This window comes from Hyaena hyaena, unplaced genomic scaffold (genome assembly GCF_003009895.1).
Source record: "Hyaena hyaena isolate Hyena2069 unplaced genomic scaffold, ASM300989v1 scaffold_426, whole genome shotgun sequence".
Lineage (NCBI taxonomy): Eukaryota > Metazoa > Chordata > Mammalia > Carnivora > Hyaenidae > Hyaena > Hyaena hyaena.
Genome location: NW_024081061.1, coordinates 1,136,206 through 1,152,202, shown reverse-complemented (window position 1 = coordinate 1,152,202; position 15,997 = coordinate 1,136,206). Strand labels below are relative to the sequence as shown.

The following is a 15,997-nucleotide window of genomic DNA, read 5'->3' as shown; positions in this document are numbered from 1 at the left end:
CTGACTTGAGAATTTAGTCTATTTTCATTTAAAGTAATTATTGATACAAGCTGATGGCTGTTTTTGTTGTTTTCTGGATGTTTTTATGGTTCTTTTTTTTAATGTTTGTTTATTTTGGGGGGGGTGGAGGGATGGAGAGAGAGGGAGGCATAGAATCCGAGTGAGCTCCATGTTGACTGCAGAGAGCCCAGTGCGCGGCTCTAATTCACAAACCATGAGATCATGACCTCACCCAAAGTCGGTTGCTTAACCCAATGAGCCACCAAGGTGCCCCTGTGGTTTTCTGTTCCTTGCTTCTTCTTTTGATTTTTTCCTTTGTGGTCTGGTATTTTTAGTGGTATGCTTATATTCCTTTCTCTTTATTATTTGTATATTTACTATAGATTTTTGCTTTGTGGTTACTATGAAGCTTACATACAATGACATACCTGAAACAATCTATTTTAAGTTGATAATAACCTAAGTTTGACTCCATTGTAGAACTCAACATTATTATTCCTCCCCGCCATGTTTTGTTTTTGACTTCACATTTTACATCTTTTAAAAAACACTTTATAGTAATGTTTTAATTTTTGTTTATTTTAAAATTATAATTCCAGTGTAGTTAACATACACTGTTATCTCAACCTGGACCTTGCTTCATATTCTGTGTCTCCCTCTCTCTCTGTCCCGCTTGTATTCTCTCTCTCTTTCTCTCTCTCTCAAAAATAAATAAATGTTTGGAGCACCTGAGTTGGCTCAGTTGGTTAAGCGTCCGACTTCAGTTCAGGTCATGATCTCATGGTTTGTTGGTTTGAGCCCCGCGTCGGGCTCTGTGCTGACAGCTAGCTCAGAGCCTGGAGCCTGCTTTGGATTCTGTATCTCTCTCTCTCTCTGACCCTCACCTGCTCACACTGCCCCCCCCCCATCTCTGTGTCTCAGAAATAAATTTAAAAAAATTAAAAAAAAATAAATGTTTAAAAAAAATCAGTCAACCGAATGAGCCTCCCAGGCTCATTTACCCTTTTTTTAAAAAAGAATTTTTTTTAATGTTAATTTTTTTTTTTTTTTTTATGTTTTATTTATTTCTAGGAGAGAGAGAGAGAGACAGCATGAGCAGGGGAGGGTCAGAGAGAGAGGGAGTCACAGACTGAAACAGGCTCCAGGCTCTGAGCTGGCAGTCAGCACAGAGCCCGACGCGGGGCTGGAACCCACGAACCGCGAGATCATGACCTAAGCGAAAGTCGGACGCTTAACCGACTAAGCCACCCAGGCGCCCCTTTTAATGTTAATTTTTGAGAGAGATACAGTGTGAGTGGGGGAGGGACAGAGAGAGAGAGACAGAGACCCACAATCTGGCTCCAGGCTCCGGGTCCTGAGCTGTCAGCACACATCCTGACATGGGGCTTGAACTCACAAGCTGAATCTCATGAACCATGAGATCATGACTTGAGCTGAAGTTTGACACTTAACCGACTGAGCCACCCAGGCACCCCTAAAATTTACCTTTTTAGTCATATAGTTGTATATCTTTTGACAAACATATGTGATTGTGAAGGGCGCCTGGGTGGCTCAGTCGGTTAAGCGTCCGACTTTGGCTCAGGTCATGATCTCACAGTTCGTGGGTTCGAGCCCCTTGTTGGGCTCTGTGCTGACAGCTAGCTCAGAGCCTGGAGCCTCCTTCAGATTCTGTGTCTCCCTCTCTCTGACCCTCCCCTCCTCACACTGTCTCTCTCTCTCTCTCTCTCTCAGAAATAAATAAAAAACATTAAAAAAAGAGAAAAAAAGCCGAAGAATCCCCATATGTGATTGTGTAATTAATATCACAGTCTAGTGATGCAGTATTTACATCTTTAAAACATTCCTTATTCATTCTTTTCTCTTCATCCTTCCTACCTGGTAACTATTGATATATTTTTCCCTCTTATTTTCCCTTTATTTTTTTAAATATTTATTTGTTAAAATTTTTAAAAATAATTTATTTATTTTTGAGACAGAGAGACACAGAGCAGGCTCTGAGCTGCCAGAACAGAACCCGATGTGGGGCTCGAACCCACGAACCGTGAGATCATGACCTGAGCGAAAGTCAGATGCTTAACCAACTGAGCCACCCAGGTGTCCCTTATTTTCCCTTTTTTAGAATGGTACCTAGATGGAAGCATTCTGTGTATAACCATTTGTGTCTTTGGTCTTTGACTTGGTATAACTTTTGAGATTTCTTGATATTGTTAGGTTTATCAGTAGTTGTTCCTTTCTATTGCTGAATAGCATTTCCTTGTATGGCTGCACCACATTTTGTCCATTCACTGGTTGATGTACATGGAGTTGTTTCTAGTCTTTGGCAACCATGAATATAATAGTCATGAATATTTGTGTATGTATTTTGCATAGATATATATGTTTATTTCTCTTGGTTATAAACTTAGGAGTGGGATTGCTGGGTTGAATAGTGAGCGATTGCTTAAGTTTATTAAGAAATTACACAACCCTTTTCCAAAGCAGCTGTACAATTTTCCCAACCATCTATATGTGAGAGTTCCAGTTGCTTTGCATCTTCATTAATGCTTAGTATTGCCTTTTTTGTTGTTAATCCTAAGCATTTCAGTGGTATCTCTTTGTGGGTTTAATTTGCATTTCTTTACTAACTCCTGGTATTGAATATTAGGTGTCATTTTTACCTCTTCTTTATGAAGCGTCTCTTTAAGTCTTTTTGCTATTGTGTTAAAGATAAAATTCACATAAAATTCACTTTTTAAAACATTTTAAAGTGCACAAATCAGTGATTTTTAGAAGATGCATGAAATTGTGCAGTCACTTCCACTAATTCCAGAACATACATATCTCTCACTGTGAAGAGAATCCCTAACTCCATTAGCAGTTATCCCATATTCCTCTCTTCCTGCAGTTGTAAGTAGTCACTAATCATTGTGTCTGTATGAATCTACCTGTTCTGCACATTTCATGTAAATGGAATCATACAGTAATAGAGATGTTTGCCTTCTCAGCATTATATTTTAAAGGTTAATCCAAGTTGTAACCATGTATAAGTACGATATTCCTTTTTGTTGCTGAATAATATTCTGTTGTATGAATATACCACATTGTATTTATCCATTCATTATTTGATGGATATTTGAATTGTTTCCAGTTTTGACTATCATGAATAATCTGCTTTGAATATGTATGTGTGTGTTCATTTCTCTTGGCTATATTCCTAGGAGTAGAATTCCTGGGTCACAAGTAACTCTATGTTTAATCTTTCAGAGAATAGTAGGAATGTTTTCCACAGCAGTTACACCATTGTACTTAACCACTGTCAATGTATGAGAGTTCCAGTTTCTCCATATCCTCTCCAACATTTGCTGTTATCTGTCTTTTTCATTATTTTCATCCGAGGGGTATGATCATACTTTCTGTTTTAACCTTTATATGTCTTTTTATTTAAAGTAGAATTTTTGGTGATTGCATAGTTGGGTCATGGTATTTAATCCAGTCTGACGGGCGCCTGGGTGGCTCATTCGGTTGACTGTCTGATTTTTTTTTAAACATTTATTTATTTTTGAGAGAGAGAGAGAACACAAGCAGAGCAGGGGCAGGGATAGAGGGAGACACAGAATATGAAGCAAGCTCCAGGCTCTGAGCTGTCAGCACAGAGCCCGACACAGGGCTTGAACCTATGAAACCTGAGGTGAGCTGAATTGAAGTCGGACTCACTGAGCCACCCAGGTGCCCATATTTTTTTAAATGTTTATTTGTTTTTGAAAGAAAGAGAAAGAGTGAGAGCAAGGGAGGGACAGAGAGAGAGAGGGAGACACAGAATCTAAAGCAGGCTCCAGGCTCTGAGCTGTCAGCATAGGGGCCCAATGCGGTGCTTGAACACATGAACTGTGAGATCATGACCTGAACCTAAGTTGGACACTTAATCAACTGAGCCACCCAGGTGCGAGTATCTGACTTCTGATTTCAGCTCGAGTCATGATCTTAGGGTAGTGGGATTGAGCTGCATGGTAGGCTCTGTGCAGAGCCTGGAGCCTGCTCCTGGAGCTCTCTCGGTCTCTCTGTCTCTCTTATCTCCCTATCTCCCTCCCCCCCGCCTTGCTTTCCCTCTCCCTCTGTCCCTTTCCCCAGCTTGTGTGTGCTTTCTCACTCTCTCTCTCAAATTGAAAAACCAAAAACAAAAGGAAAAAATTTAGTTTCAGATATACAACAAAGTGATTTGGCAACTCTATGTTCTGTGTTCACAGGTATAGCTACTGTCTGTCACCATATGATACCCATTAGAGTACCATTGACTATATTCCCTATGTTCTACCTTCTATCCTTGTGACTTACTTATTCCATAACTGGAAGCTTATGTGTCCTACTCTTCTTCACCTATTTTGCCCATCTCCCCACCAGCCTTCCTATGGTTATACATGCTTAGGGGAAATTTTTGTTTTTTCACTTGGTTTACTACTATGCTATAGACAGACTACTTTCTTCTGTTTTACACTACTGAGAGGTAAGTTTCTTAGACTGAAGGTGGAAATCTTTGGGGACCTGGCTCTAACTGAGGATTCTCCTAATAGTATCCTCATGTTGGATCATTTCTAGTTTTTTGTTTGTTTGTTAGATGCTTATTTTTGAGAGAGTAAGAGTCAGAGTGCGAGCTGGGGAGGCACAGAGAGAGAAGGAGACACAGAATCTGAAGCAGGTTCCAGGCTTTGTACTGTCAGCACTGAGCCTAATGTGGGGCTTGAACTCACGAACCGTGAGATCATGACCTGAGCCGAAATTGTATGTTTAACTGACTGAGCCACCCAGGTGACCCTGGTTTGTAGGTTTTATTTCTTTTATATCCTGTTTCTTTGCCAGTATGAATCCTCAAGGTCTCTAGGATTCAGCAGAAACTCTCAATTTGATAACAAATTTACTACTTTTTATACCTTTCACAATTCCTGATTTCACTTTATTTGGGGCCTCTGGAATGTTTTATGTGTGAGTTTGCTTAGCAAAATGTTAAAAAAATGTTCTGGGTATCTGTTCTGCATTATGCCAGTAACAAAAGTCTTTCCTTGCTCAATGTTCTACAGTATGGATGTCCCATGATTTTAAAATTGCTTCTTTTGTGATTTAGGTTCTTCCTTGCTTGCTTTCTAAAACGTAGAGAAGTAAAAATTTGTTTGCAAAAAGATCTTTGTGTATACATGGTAGTATTTTTCATCACCAATAGGAGACAGAGAAGCAAGATAGACTCATTCAGCCTTTCCTGGTGCCACTTAATTTGTGAATACCCTACATGCTATTAGAATATGTTTTCACATATCCTCTAAGAATTCTTCACCCACACATAATATGTTATCATGAGCATGTTTTTGTTTCTCACAAGTGTGGGTCCAGGTGAGCATCCTTTGCAGGTATACCGAAAAGATAACCTTGCCACTCATCTTAGATTGTATTTGGGGCAGGTAAACAACACTTTTGGTTCATTCTGAGTCATAAGAAAATGGAAGTTATGTACCACCCTGCAGGACAGTTCAGAACATAACTTCTGATGTTTCTCAGAAAACAAACCTACAAGCCGTCATTAAAATTAGATATTTGAGTTGGCATAATTATAAATGAGGAAATGAAATAGGCTTCTTGTCCTTGAAAGTTGACAGTGCAGGCCCACATAGTATTGATTTTTGACATAGAAGCCTTTTACAAAGCAGTGACTCTATTTTAAAGTATATAATCCTGGGGCGCCTGGGTGGCTCAGTCGGTTAAGCATCCGACTTCAGCTCAGGTGATGATCTCACGGTTTGTGGGTTCAAGCCCTACATCGGGCTCTGTGCTGACAGCTAGCTCAGAGCCTGGAGCCTGCTTTGGATTCTGTGTCTCTCTCTGACTCTCCCCTGCTCATGCTGTCTTTCTCTCTCTCTCTCTCTCTCTCTCTCTCAAAAATAAATAAAACATTAAAAAAATTAAAAAAATATAATCCTGAATATTGTAAGTACATTCTTTGCATGACATTTATCATATAAAAATAATTTTCCTCTTCATAGTTTATTTTTCCTTTGTGGCACATTCTGAATTGTAGAATCCTTTATCTACCATTTGGCTTTCCATAAACTATCAGGCAGGATCTCTGTGAAATTCTTTAATTTGAGAAACTGTGTGCCTAATATTTATTTTTGATATATGACTCATAATTGCATTATTATATGTTCTGTTTTCAAAATAGCATCTGATAATTCAGTGCCTTTTAACAACAGATAACATGTTTTCTAGAGAGTTTTTTTCAGAAATCTGAATGTTTCTTGGGGTTCTTTCCAGTCTTCACTGGGTTTATGTTTGGCATTTTATAAATTTTTCCTTTTTTATTTATTTTTAATGTTTTAGTTTTTAATTTTTTAAGTTTATTTATTTTGAGAGAAATAAAGAAAATACAAGCAGGGGAGGGACAGAGGGAAAGGAGAGGCAGAGAATCCCAAGCAGGCTCTGCTCTGTTAGCATAGGGCCCGACACAGAGCTCCAGCTCACAAACCATGAGATCATGAACTGAGCTGAAATCAGGAGATGGACACTTAACTGACTGAGCCACCTAGGCGCCCCTAGTTTTTTTATATTTATATTTTAATAATTAAAAAAACTTTTTAGAGTGAGTCCAGGAGAGGGGTGGAGGGAAAGAGAGAATCTTAAGCAAGCTCCACACTCAGCATGGAGCTTCATGTTGGGGTTTGATCCCATGACCCTGGGATCATGACCTGATCAGATATTAAGAGTTGGATGCACAACTGGCTGAGCCACCCAAGCGCCACCTGTTTGGTACATTTTAAAAATCAAGGACTCAACCAAGTTTTCCATAAGATTTTTTTGTTTGTTTGAATTTTATAATGTAACTACTCATTGAGGTAGAACATTTGAGTTTACCCAGTGCTCCTCCTTGTTTAAAACTTTCATGGTTGAGATGTCCTTAGGCTTACAGTAAGTTGGCCAGCTTCAGTGACATCTTTCTGGTCTGTGAAGTTGGCACAGTCCATTTGAGTTACCTAAGGGGTATGTGGCCATGGAAAAACATGTTTTTGTTGTTGATGTGTTCTTGCTTTCTAGTAATTTTATTTTCTGCTCAGGGGATTTAGTATCTGTTCAGATACTTTATTTTTAAAGGCCACATAAGTAGTGACTTGATATCTAATCTTAGCTTTGAAAATTTCCCAGACACTAATAAAGGTAATGTCTGATGACCTATTATTTGAGAATACTACTCACTGGCCAGCAGTCAGTGCTATTTAAAAGTTTATATTTTATTCTGAAAATTATTTCCCTGTCTAAAAGGCTGTTAGTAAAATTGTGCATGAACTAACATAATTTGGTGACTTTGGGGCCTAGATTTATAATACTTTTAACATGGTGTCACTAAGAGTTAATACAGTAGTAAAACACTTTCCTCTTCAAATATTGTCTGAGGAAAAAATGTTCTATAAAAAATGGTCTCATCAGAAACAGCACACCTGTCCTTGGTCAAATAGTAACATTTTGGACACAAAGGATTGTATAGTAATCCTGTTTCACATAAAAGTGGGCTATCTTTGCAGTGATTATATGAATAAGATTTTAACAAAGGATTAAGTTACTGAAGACCAGGATCATCAGTTAAATTATCTGGACTATCCACATTAGGAGGACATTAACAAGGTTAATTATCGTGGAATGAAAGAGAAATTTACCAGATTGTATTATATATGCCAAGATGTATTCAGTCATAAAGAAGAGTGGAAGGAAGCAATTTTCTCTGAGGTGTCTGTGGACAAAGCTGGAGTTGCTATTTTTGGTCTGTTTTTACTTCTTTTATATTTATAACAACAGATTCTCTTGGTAAAAACCTACCCTAGACACGGTGTTTTTTTTTGTTGTTGTTCTTTTTGTGAGGTTGGTAGAGAAAACTGCATATTGCTGCCTTGATATATTTTCTTATTCATCTTTCTGTTAAAAGCAGATGCACACATCTGTGAAATAGAGAACCCAGAAGTAAACTCACGCATATATGGTCAGTTAATTTATGGTGAAGGAGGCAAGAATATGTACCAGGGAAAGGATAGTCACTTTCAATAAATGGTGTTGGGAAAACTGAGCTATTGTCTTACATCATATACAAAAATTAACTTAAAGTGGATTAAAAATGTAAGTGTAAGACTTGAAACCAGTAAAAATCCTAGAAGAAAAACATAGGCAGTAAGCCCCTAGTATCATCTTAGTGATTCTTTTTTTTTGGTGGGGGGATGGTGTCTAACTCCAAAGGCAGAGGTAATTAAAGCAAAAATAAATGATTGGGATTACATTAAACTAAAAAGGTTCTGTATAGCAAAGGAAACCAACATAATGAAAAGGTAATTCCTGAATAGGAAAAGATATTTGCAAATCATGTTTGATAAGGGGTTAGTATCCAAAATATGTAAAGAACTCCTATAACTCCGTAACAAAAAGAAAAAATAAAAACCAAACAATTTACTTAAAAAATGAGCAGAGGATCTGAGTAGACATTTTTCCAAAGAAGACCTGCAGATGGCCAACAGGTATATGAAAACACATGTGCACGTGCATGAGGGCAGACATACAGACACACACTAGAATGGTACTCAGCCATAAAAACTAATGAAATATTGGCTAAGTGAAATAAGTCAGACAGAGAAGGACAAATACCAAATGATTTCACTATGAGTGGAATCTAAAACAGAACAAAGAAATAAACCCAGACTCAGATGCAGAGAATCTAGGGGGTCAGAAACTGCTTGAAGGGGACAAAATTGGTGAAGGGGATCAAGACATACAAATTTCCAGTTATAAAATAACTAAGTCTTGGTTATATAATATATAGCATGGGGAGTACAATGAGAGATGATAACTAGATTTACTGTGGTGATCTGTTTATAGTATATCCAAATATTGAATCATTGTGTTGTACACATGAGATTAATAGAAAGTTGCTTGTCAGTTATACTTGAGTAAAAAGAAGAAGAAGAAATGATGTTCTTTGTTGCTAAACTCTAAGTTACATGCAAAGAGAAGAAACCATCTGTTTAATTAAATGTAATCTTTCATTGAAATCTATTATCGCCAAGTTGGACACTCATTTGAAAGGAAATACTTCATTTCACTTTTTTGAGTCTACAGAATAGTTTATTCTTCCTTTCCCTACAGCAAGAATTATGAACATAAGTGTACCAAACAGATTCAGTGCTAATTTTTAAAGCTTCCCTATATTTCCACTCTCATCAGTTATAAATAATGTGCTTGATTGTAAAATGGAAAAAGTTGAAACTTTCCACTTGTGCATTTTGAGCTTTTCAGAGGTATTATACACTCTGGAAATAATAATAAAAGATACTAGGCTTTATACTGTGCTTTTTGTTTGAGGAACTCGTATAAACACTAATGCATTGATCCTAACACAGTACTTGATTGTGACTTTAAAAGGTCATGAGTTACTGCTGTTACAAAAAAAGTAAAAAAAAAATTGGAGGGGGAGCTCCAATTTACAAATATTGTTTAAAAAAATATCTGGAGAAAAGTTGATGCAGACAATTGAAAAAATAAAAATTATGGGCGATTTTTATTATTTAACTTTTCTCTTAGCCTGTGATAAATTTTTATCCCTTTAATTTTTTTCATTTGTTTATGAATCTTGCTTAAAGCCTGCTTCCCTTCTTAGACAAGAAAGCAGAATTTTCTTTTAAACTTTAGTCCTCAGCCAAGAGGGCTTAAACCTGTGGTGGTTTCCTGGGTATGTTACATTAACAAAGCAATGCATTTTATTGGTCCTGAATTAGGAGATCATCCTTTTAATTTTCTTAGTTTAATATTTTTTGATATTTAGCTGTTGATTTTGATTATAGTGGTTATGTGGCTTAATCTTCAACTTTCTTGTTTCGTAGGTTTATTCTTCAGTCCAAGGAGGTAATTCACAATCAGCTCTTAGAGAAACAGAAAATAGCAGAAGAAAAAATTAAAGAATTGGAAGTAAGTTTTGAGTACATATTGATAGTAGTAAACTTTAAGAAAAAAAGTAATTACCTCAACTTTGTCATGTTAAATGAAAATGTATGCCTGCCATTGTTTTCATTTTTTCAAATAGTGTTAGAGTGATGAAGCACTCATATTCACGGCAGTGTGTAAGACATCCACCCCCCCCCCCCCCCCCCCCCCATGAAAAAGTAAAGGAAGAAAGAAAAAAAGTTTGTTGAAACTATAGAGATTTTTGAAGAAGATAGGATGCTTTTAATAGGAATGTATTTTCTCCATTGCCTTTGAATGAACATGTCTGTTTTTAAAAACAAAGTCAGACACACGGTGTATTTGTAACTATCACATACAGTGGTGGATAGAAATGAGAGTGGGTAATGATAATAGTATTTAAAGGATCTGCACATAGGTCTTTTGTATGTATTGTAATTCCTTTAATATAGATAGGTATAACTGTCTAAGTGATGGTGCTGCAGTGAGGAAAACGATTTTGTTTTTTTAGCTAGGGAAAAAGATGATGGGTAAGAGTAACTTAGACATTTTTGGAAAATTGAAATTTACTACATTTTCCATATGCATTAAAACCTTTGATGAGATATTCTTGTTGGGATTGAGTGGAAGGTCTATCCTGTATATAGTAAAAGTTGGCCTGGGCAAAAGACTGGTTATTATTTCTTTGGGGCCACGAGTTCCTGAATTGGGGTGGTTACAAGTGACTTCATAGGTCACTTTATCTAATTTGTGTGAGTACTATTTGAGGCAGTATTTCAGAATCTGACTCAGCTCTCTGTGGAATTGATGAGACACTCCCTGTAGCTTCCTGGGGATTTCTTAGGGGCACCAGTTTGGCATGGCCTGAGTGAGTATGTGGTGTATTAGGTTACTTAAGTAACCTGATCATAATTTAAACAAACTTGATAGTTTGTAGCTTAGAAAGGTGTATTGTAAAAATAATAAATAAGCATATAAACGAATAAGAAAGATAAAAAGAAAAAACTTAACCCTTTAGTAACCAGGTAGTTATTGTGTTCTGTTTGTCATTTTTATTAGCCCAAGTGTTCTAGATTAAATTTTTAAAAATTTTCTACTGTTTTCAAACAAAATAACTTAAAAAGCTCCAAATTAAACTATTTTGTGTTAGAGAATAAAAAAGTATTTTTTTTGCAGCATTAAGTAAATATATCTAAAAACTATCCTGATGAGTAAGTAGCCAGATATAAACTAATGCGTATATAATTCTCTTTTTATGAAAACACAAAAAATAAGCTCTGTATATGAACAGTCGAAATGATATGTCAGTATGTATATTAAAATAACACTGGTTACCCTAAGGAAATTAAATTAGATGGGGTACCGTCATGAAATTATTTTCTCTTATAATCTTTGTGTTGGATCAATTATAAAAAGTATGTGTTAACTTTTTTTTTTTAATAGTTATTTTTGAGAGAGAGAGAGAGTGTGTGTGAGCAGGGGAGAGGCAGAGAGGGGCGGGAGACAGAGGCTGAAGCGGGCTCTGTGCTGACAGCAGAAAGCCTGATGCAAGCTTGAACTCAGAGACCATGAGATCATGACCTGAGGTGACGTCAAAGCTTAACCAGCTGAGCCACCCAGGCACACCTGTGTTAACTAAAAGACTGTTAAAGGTAAAATTGCCATAGATGATGATTTTAGCATACTGTTCAGTTTTGATGACTATTAGGAAATTTTTTCCCCCAAAGTTACCTTTTTTTTTTTTTTGGAGTTTCTCATTACTAGTAGAGTATCCTGTTATCTCTCAGGTAATGGAAGTAGATCAGCTGGCTTGTTGATAGCCATTTGAAATGCTAATTACAGACATAGAAAACTAGTGGAGTTAAACTCTAGCTTTTTCCAGAACATTTTATTGTGTCCTTTTCTTTTTAATTTTTAATTTTACATGCTTTTTCGTATTATAAAAGTACTAAGTGTACTCTAAAAGAAAAAAAGTCAAAAAAATGAAACATGATTAAATGAAAATACTACTTTCCCCTCTTGCCTGCGCACCTCCAGATGTCACCGCTGGAGTTTTGTGGGTATCATTCCAAATTTTATTTTATAAACACATTTATACACACGTGTATACACTTCTTAAAAATAAAGAGGAATTATGTTGTGTATACTGTTTTTCATCATTTGACAATTTATCTTTCCACCTATAGTTTATATTTTCCACCTTCTTGTTTTCCAGTTCTCTTAACCATTGTAGGTTCCTTATTAACTCAGCATTTAATTATTGCATGATCCCTACCTGCATGCAATTAAAGCATGATCCTTTAGTATGCTTTCCAGTATTGCCCTAATTTGTATTTTTAATAGTATCATTACTACACACTCTGTTCTCTCTCCTGAAGCAATCCTATATTTTGCACTGCCATACTTGCATAGTTTTGTTACTTCAGCTAGAAATGAATGCATATACATATGCCCACATGTGCACTAATACACACATTATTATTATTTTTTTCTTTATTTGAGAGAGAGCGCTTGCGCACATTAACACAATCTGGGGATGGTGGCGGGGGGGGGGCGGAGAGAGAGAGAGAAAGAGAGAGAGAATATTAAGCAGGCTCCATGCTCAGCAGGCAAGCCTGTTACAGGGTTTGATCCCACAACCCTGGGATCATGATCTGAGCTGAAATCAGGAATTGGATGCTCAACAGGCTGAGCCACCCAGATGCCCCAACGCATACACTGTTAATCGTAGCATTCAAATTCTCTGTGTTACTTACTGACATTTTTTTGTATGATTTTTTTTTTTCAGTTAGTTATTGAGAGAGAGAATGTCAAAATCTCCATGATGATCCTTCTCAGTTTGTCCTTAGTCTTTCAGTTTAGTGGGCAGTGGTGTTTAGAGACTACTGTCCGGCTATTGTAAGTGCTCATTATTACTGTATACATAGTTCAGAGGATAGATTTAATTTTTCTTTATATATTAAGGAATTTCTCAGGTCTTTTAAAGATATTATTCCACTGACCTCTGGCTTCCATTGTTGCTGTTGAGAAGTCATCTGTCAGCTTAGTGGTTGTTTCTTTTCTTTTTTTACTGGTCACTTTTAATATTCTCTTTGTCTTAATACCTTGTAGTTTCTTTGGGACTTGTTTAGTTGTGGCTTTTCATTTATTTTTAAGTTTATTTATTTATTTTGAGTGGGGAGTAATGAGGGAGAGAGAATCCCAAGCAGGCTCCATAATGTCAGCACAGAGCCCAACGCGGGCTCCATCTCTCAAACCATGAGATCATTACCTGAGCCAAAATCAGGAGTCAGATTAACTGTCAGAACCACCCAGGTGCCACCCACCCTTTAAATTTTTTTCTTAATCCTACTTAGCTTAAATTGGTTTTCCTGAATCTGAGGATTAAAATCCTTCATCATTTCTGGAACATTCTTAGTATTTCTGAATATTACTTCTCTGTTTTCTCTATTATGGGTGGTATTTCTTTCTGGAATCGCCCTCCCCCCCCCCCATTCTATTTAAGCTAGAATGACCTTTGTAAAACATTAGAAAATCTGGTTCTATTACTTTTCTGTGTAAAACCCATCATTGTTCTTAGGATGAAGTTCACGCTTGTTAACATACTTTCAAGGCTTTTTGTGAAAGGACTCCTGTTTATTTCTATCATCTCCCTCATTTCCTTTGCCTTTTCTTACACTGTATACTCCACCCATTCAGGAATATTCTGTTTTTAGAACTTGCTGTGCTTTCTTTGTTTCTACTAGGTCTTTGCAAACACTAGTTTACTCTACTGGGAAGCTTTCTCGTAGTTATTACCAGTTCCATATATTATCTTAGGGCTCCTTCTCCAAAGAATCATTTTCTGATTCTTCAGTCTTAATTTAGGTCCTTTTTCCTTGTTTTCCCTAATGATTTCCTTAGTTTCATAGTAGAGTGTGGTAATTTAGACATAAAAGCTATCACCAGCTGAAGAAATTACAAATAGGGTTTCCTGTTACTTGGGAAGCTTGATATAGATTCAGAGCGCTAAATAATTCTTCCCAAGGATGAGCTGTTGCATCTGCTTTCAGTTTTTTTTTTTCTGGGCCCTAGCGTTTCTTGTCAGTTCAACCTGTTTTGTCTTAATCCTATTTACTTATCGTCATCATTAATCTTTGTCCTAAAATACCTTATTATATAGTTGGGGAGGCATAGTTTATTCGTAAGTCAGAAGGTAAATGCCAGGCTGTTTACATTAAAGTATGTTTTCATCTTTGAAGGAGTAACATTGTTTCGTGTCTGGGTCTTTAGTTTGAATTTTTGATCAAAGCTCTTAAATTGGTCCAATTTGTATGTCTCCTCACTTTGTGCCAGCAGTGTACACAGATGACACTGTGGATAACCCTTTTTAATTGTATAGGTACTAACTAATCTGATTTCAGCTTCTCTCCAGTGAGAACCCATTTTCATTAGTATTTTCTAGACTCCTTTTTATCCATGTCTGTTCTTACTGTTTTTTTATGTTTACCTTCTACACATTTTCTCCCTCAGTCTTTATTTATGAGTTGAAAGCTTACCTAGAATTTGTTTAGCTCCTAATAAACTCTCTTATGCTGTGCCTGCATTGTCAAGCAGTCTAGTGGCTTCACTTGCTGGCCCTTTCCTTTCTGGGAGCAGAGGTGGGGGTGCTGTAACCCTGGCCTCATATTCCCTCAATAGGGAGTTCTGTTTACTTACTGGAAGGGTAAAGGGAATTGCTCTTTTTGAGAAGATAGTCTTATTGTCTTTTTCTTCTTAAAACTCTATATTTACAAGTCAGTACCCACATGTTGGGTTAATCTTCTGGCTGTAATTGTTTTACTGGGATTGATTAGAAAATATTTTTATAACAGAGTCAATATGATAGTCTTACATGGATTTTTAGCTTTCCTTTATAAAGATAATAGATCAGGTTTTTGGAGGAACAGTCACCATTTTATCCTAATGGTGATTAGTGTAGAATAGTGAAGCTGATCCTATTTAAGAGAAAACATAAAATGGTGGCTTTAGTATGATAGACTAACCATGTTATTTGTCTGTTTTTAAAAAAATTCAATGATAACTTTTTAAAGAAGATGGCCAAGGGGCACCTGGGTGGTTCAGTCACTTGAGCATCCAACTTTTTTTTTTTTTTTTAATATTTCACTTATTATTCAGACAGAGAGAAACAGAGCATGAGTGGAGGAGGGCCAGAGAGAGAGGGAGACACAGACTCCGAAGCAGGCTCCAGGCTCTGAGCTAGCTGTCAGCACAGAGCCTGATGTGGGGCTTGAACCCACGAACCGTAAGATCATGACCTGAGCTGAAGTCGGATGCTTAACTGACTTAGCCACCCAGGCATCCCTTGAGCATCCAACTCTTGATTTTGGCTCAGGTTATGATCCCAGGGTTGTGGGATTGAGTCCCACATGGGCCTCTGTGCTCAGCATGGTGCCTGCTTGAAATTTTCTCCCTGCCTCTTCCCTCCCCTCCTCCCCTGTTCACACATACTCTCTCTGTCCAATAAAAAATCAATAAAGAAAATCTTTAAAGAAAATTAAAAAAATAAGGTGGCCTAGTGTATATAATAAAAAGTGTATGTTGTTAGAAAAGTACAAAAACACAATTAAAAAATGTTTTTTTGTTTTAGGGAGAAAGCATGAGAGTGGGGGAGAGGGCAGAAGAGGGGAGGGAGAAAGAGAGAGGGAGAGAGAGAGAGAGGGAGGGAGCGAGGGAGAGAGAATATCAAGTAGGCTCCATGTTCAGCACAGACCTATCCCACGATCCTGGGATCAAGACCTGAGCCAAAATCAAGAGTCAGATACTCAACCTATGGAGTCACCAAGGTGCCCCTAATAGCATTATTTAAAAAAAAAAAAAAAGTTTATTTATTTATTTTGAGAGAGAGAGAGAGAGAGAGAGAGCGAGCGAGCGAGCAGGGGAGGAGTAGAGAGAAAGAGAGATAATCCCAAGCAGGCTCTGCACTGTCAGTGTGACTCCCAATGTGGGGCTTGAGCTCATGAACCGTGAGATCATTACTTGGGCAGAAGTCAAGAGTCTTAAC

The 15,997-nt window shown here is 37.1% G+C and overlaps 1 protein-coding gene across 1 annotated transcript in view; it reads left to right on the top strand.

Moving 5' to 3' along the window:
- Positions 1 to 15,997, top strand: part of PFDN1 (prefoldin subunit 1) — a 71,790-nt gene that overhangs the window by 28,572 nt on the left and 27,221 nt on the right. The window contains exon 3 of the mRNA XM_039252741.1: positions 9,876 to 9,960. Within this exon, the coding sequence (XP_039108672.1) occupies positions 9,876 to 9,960 (85 nt within the window). The remainder of the gene's footprint in view (positions 1 to 9,875; positions 9,961 to 15,997) is intronic.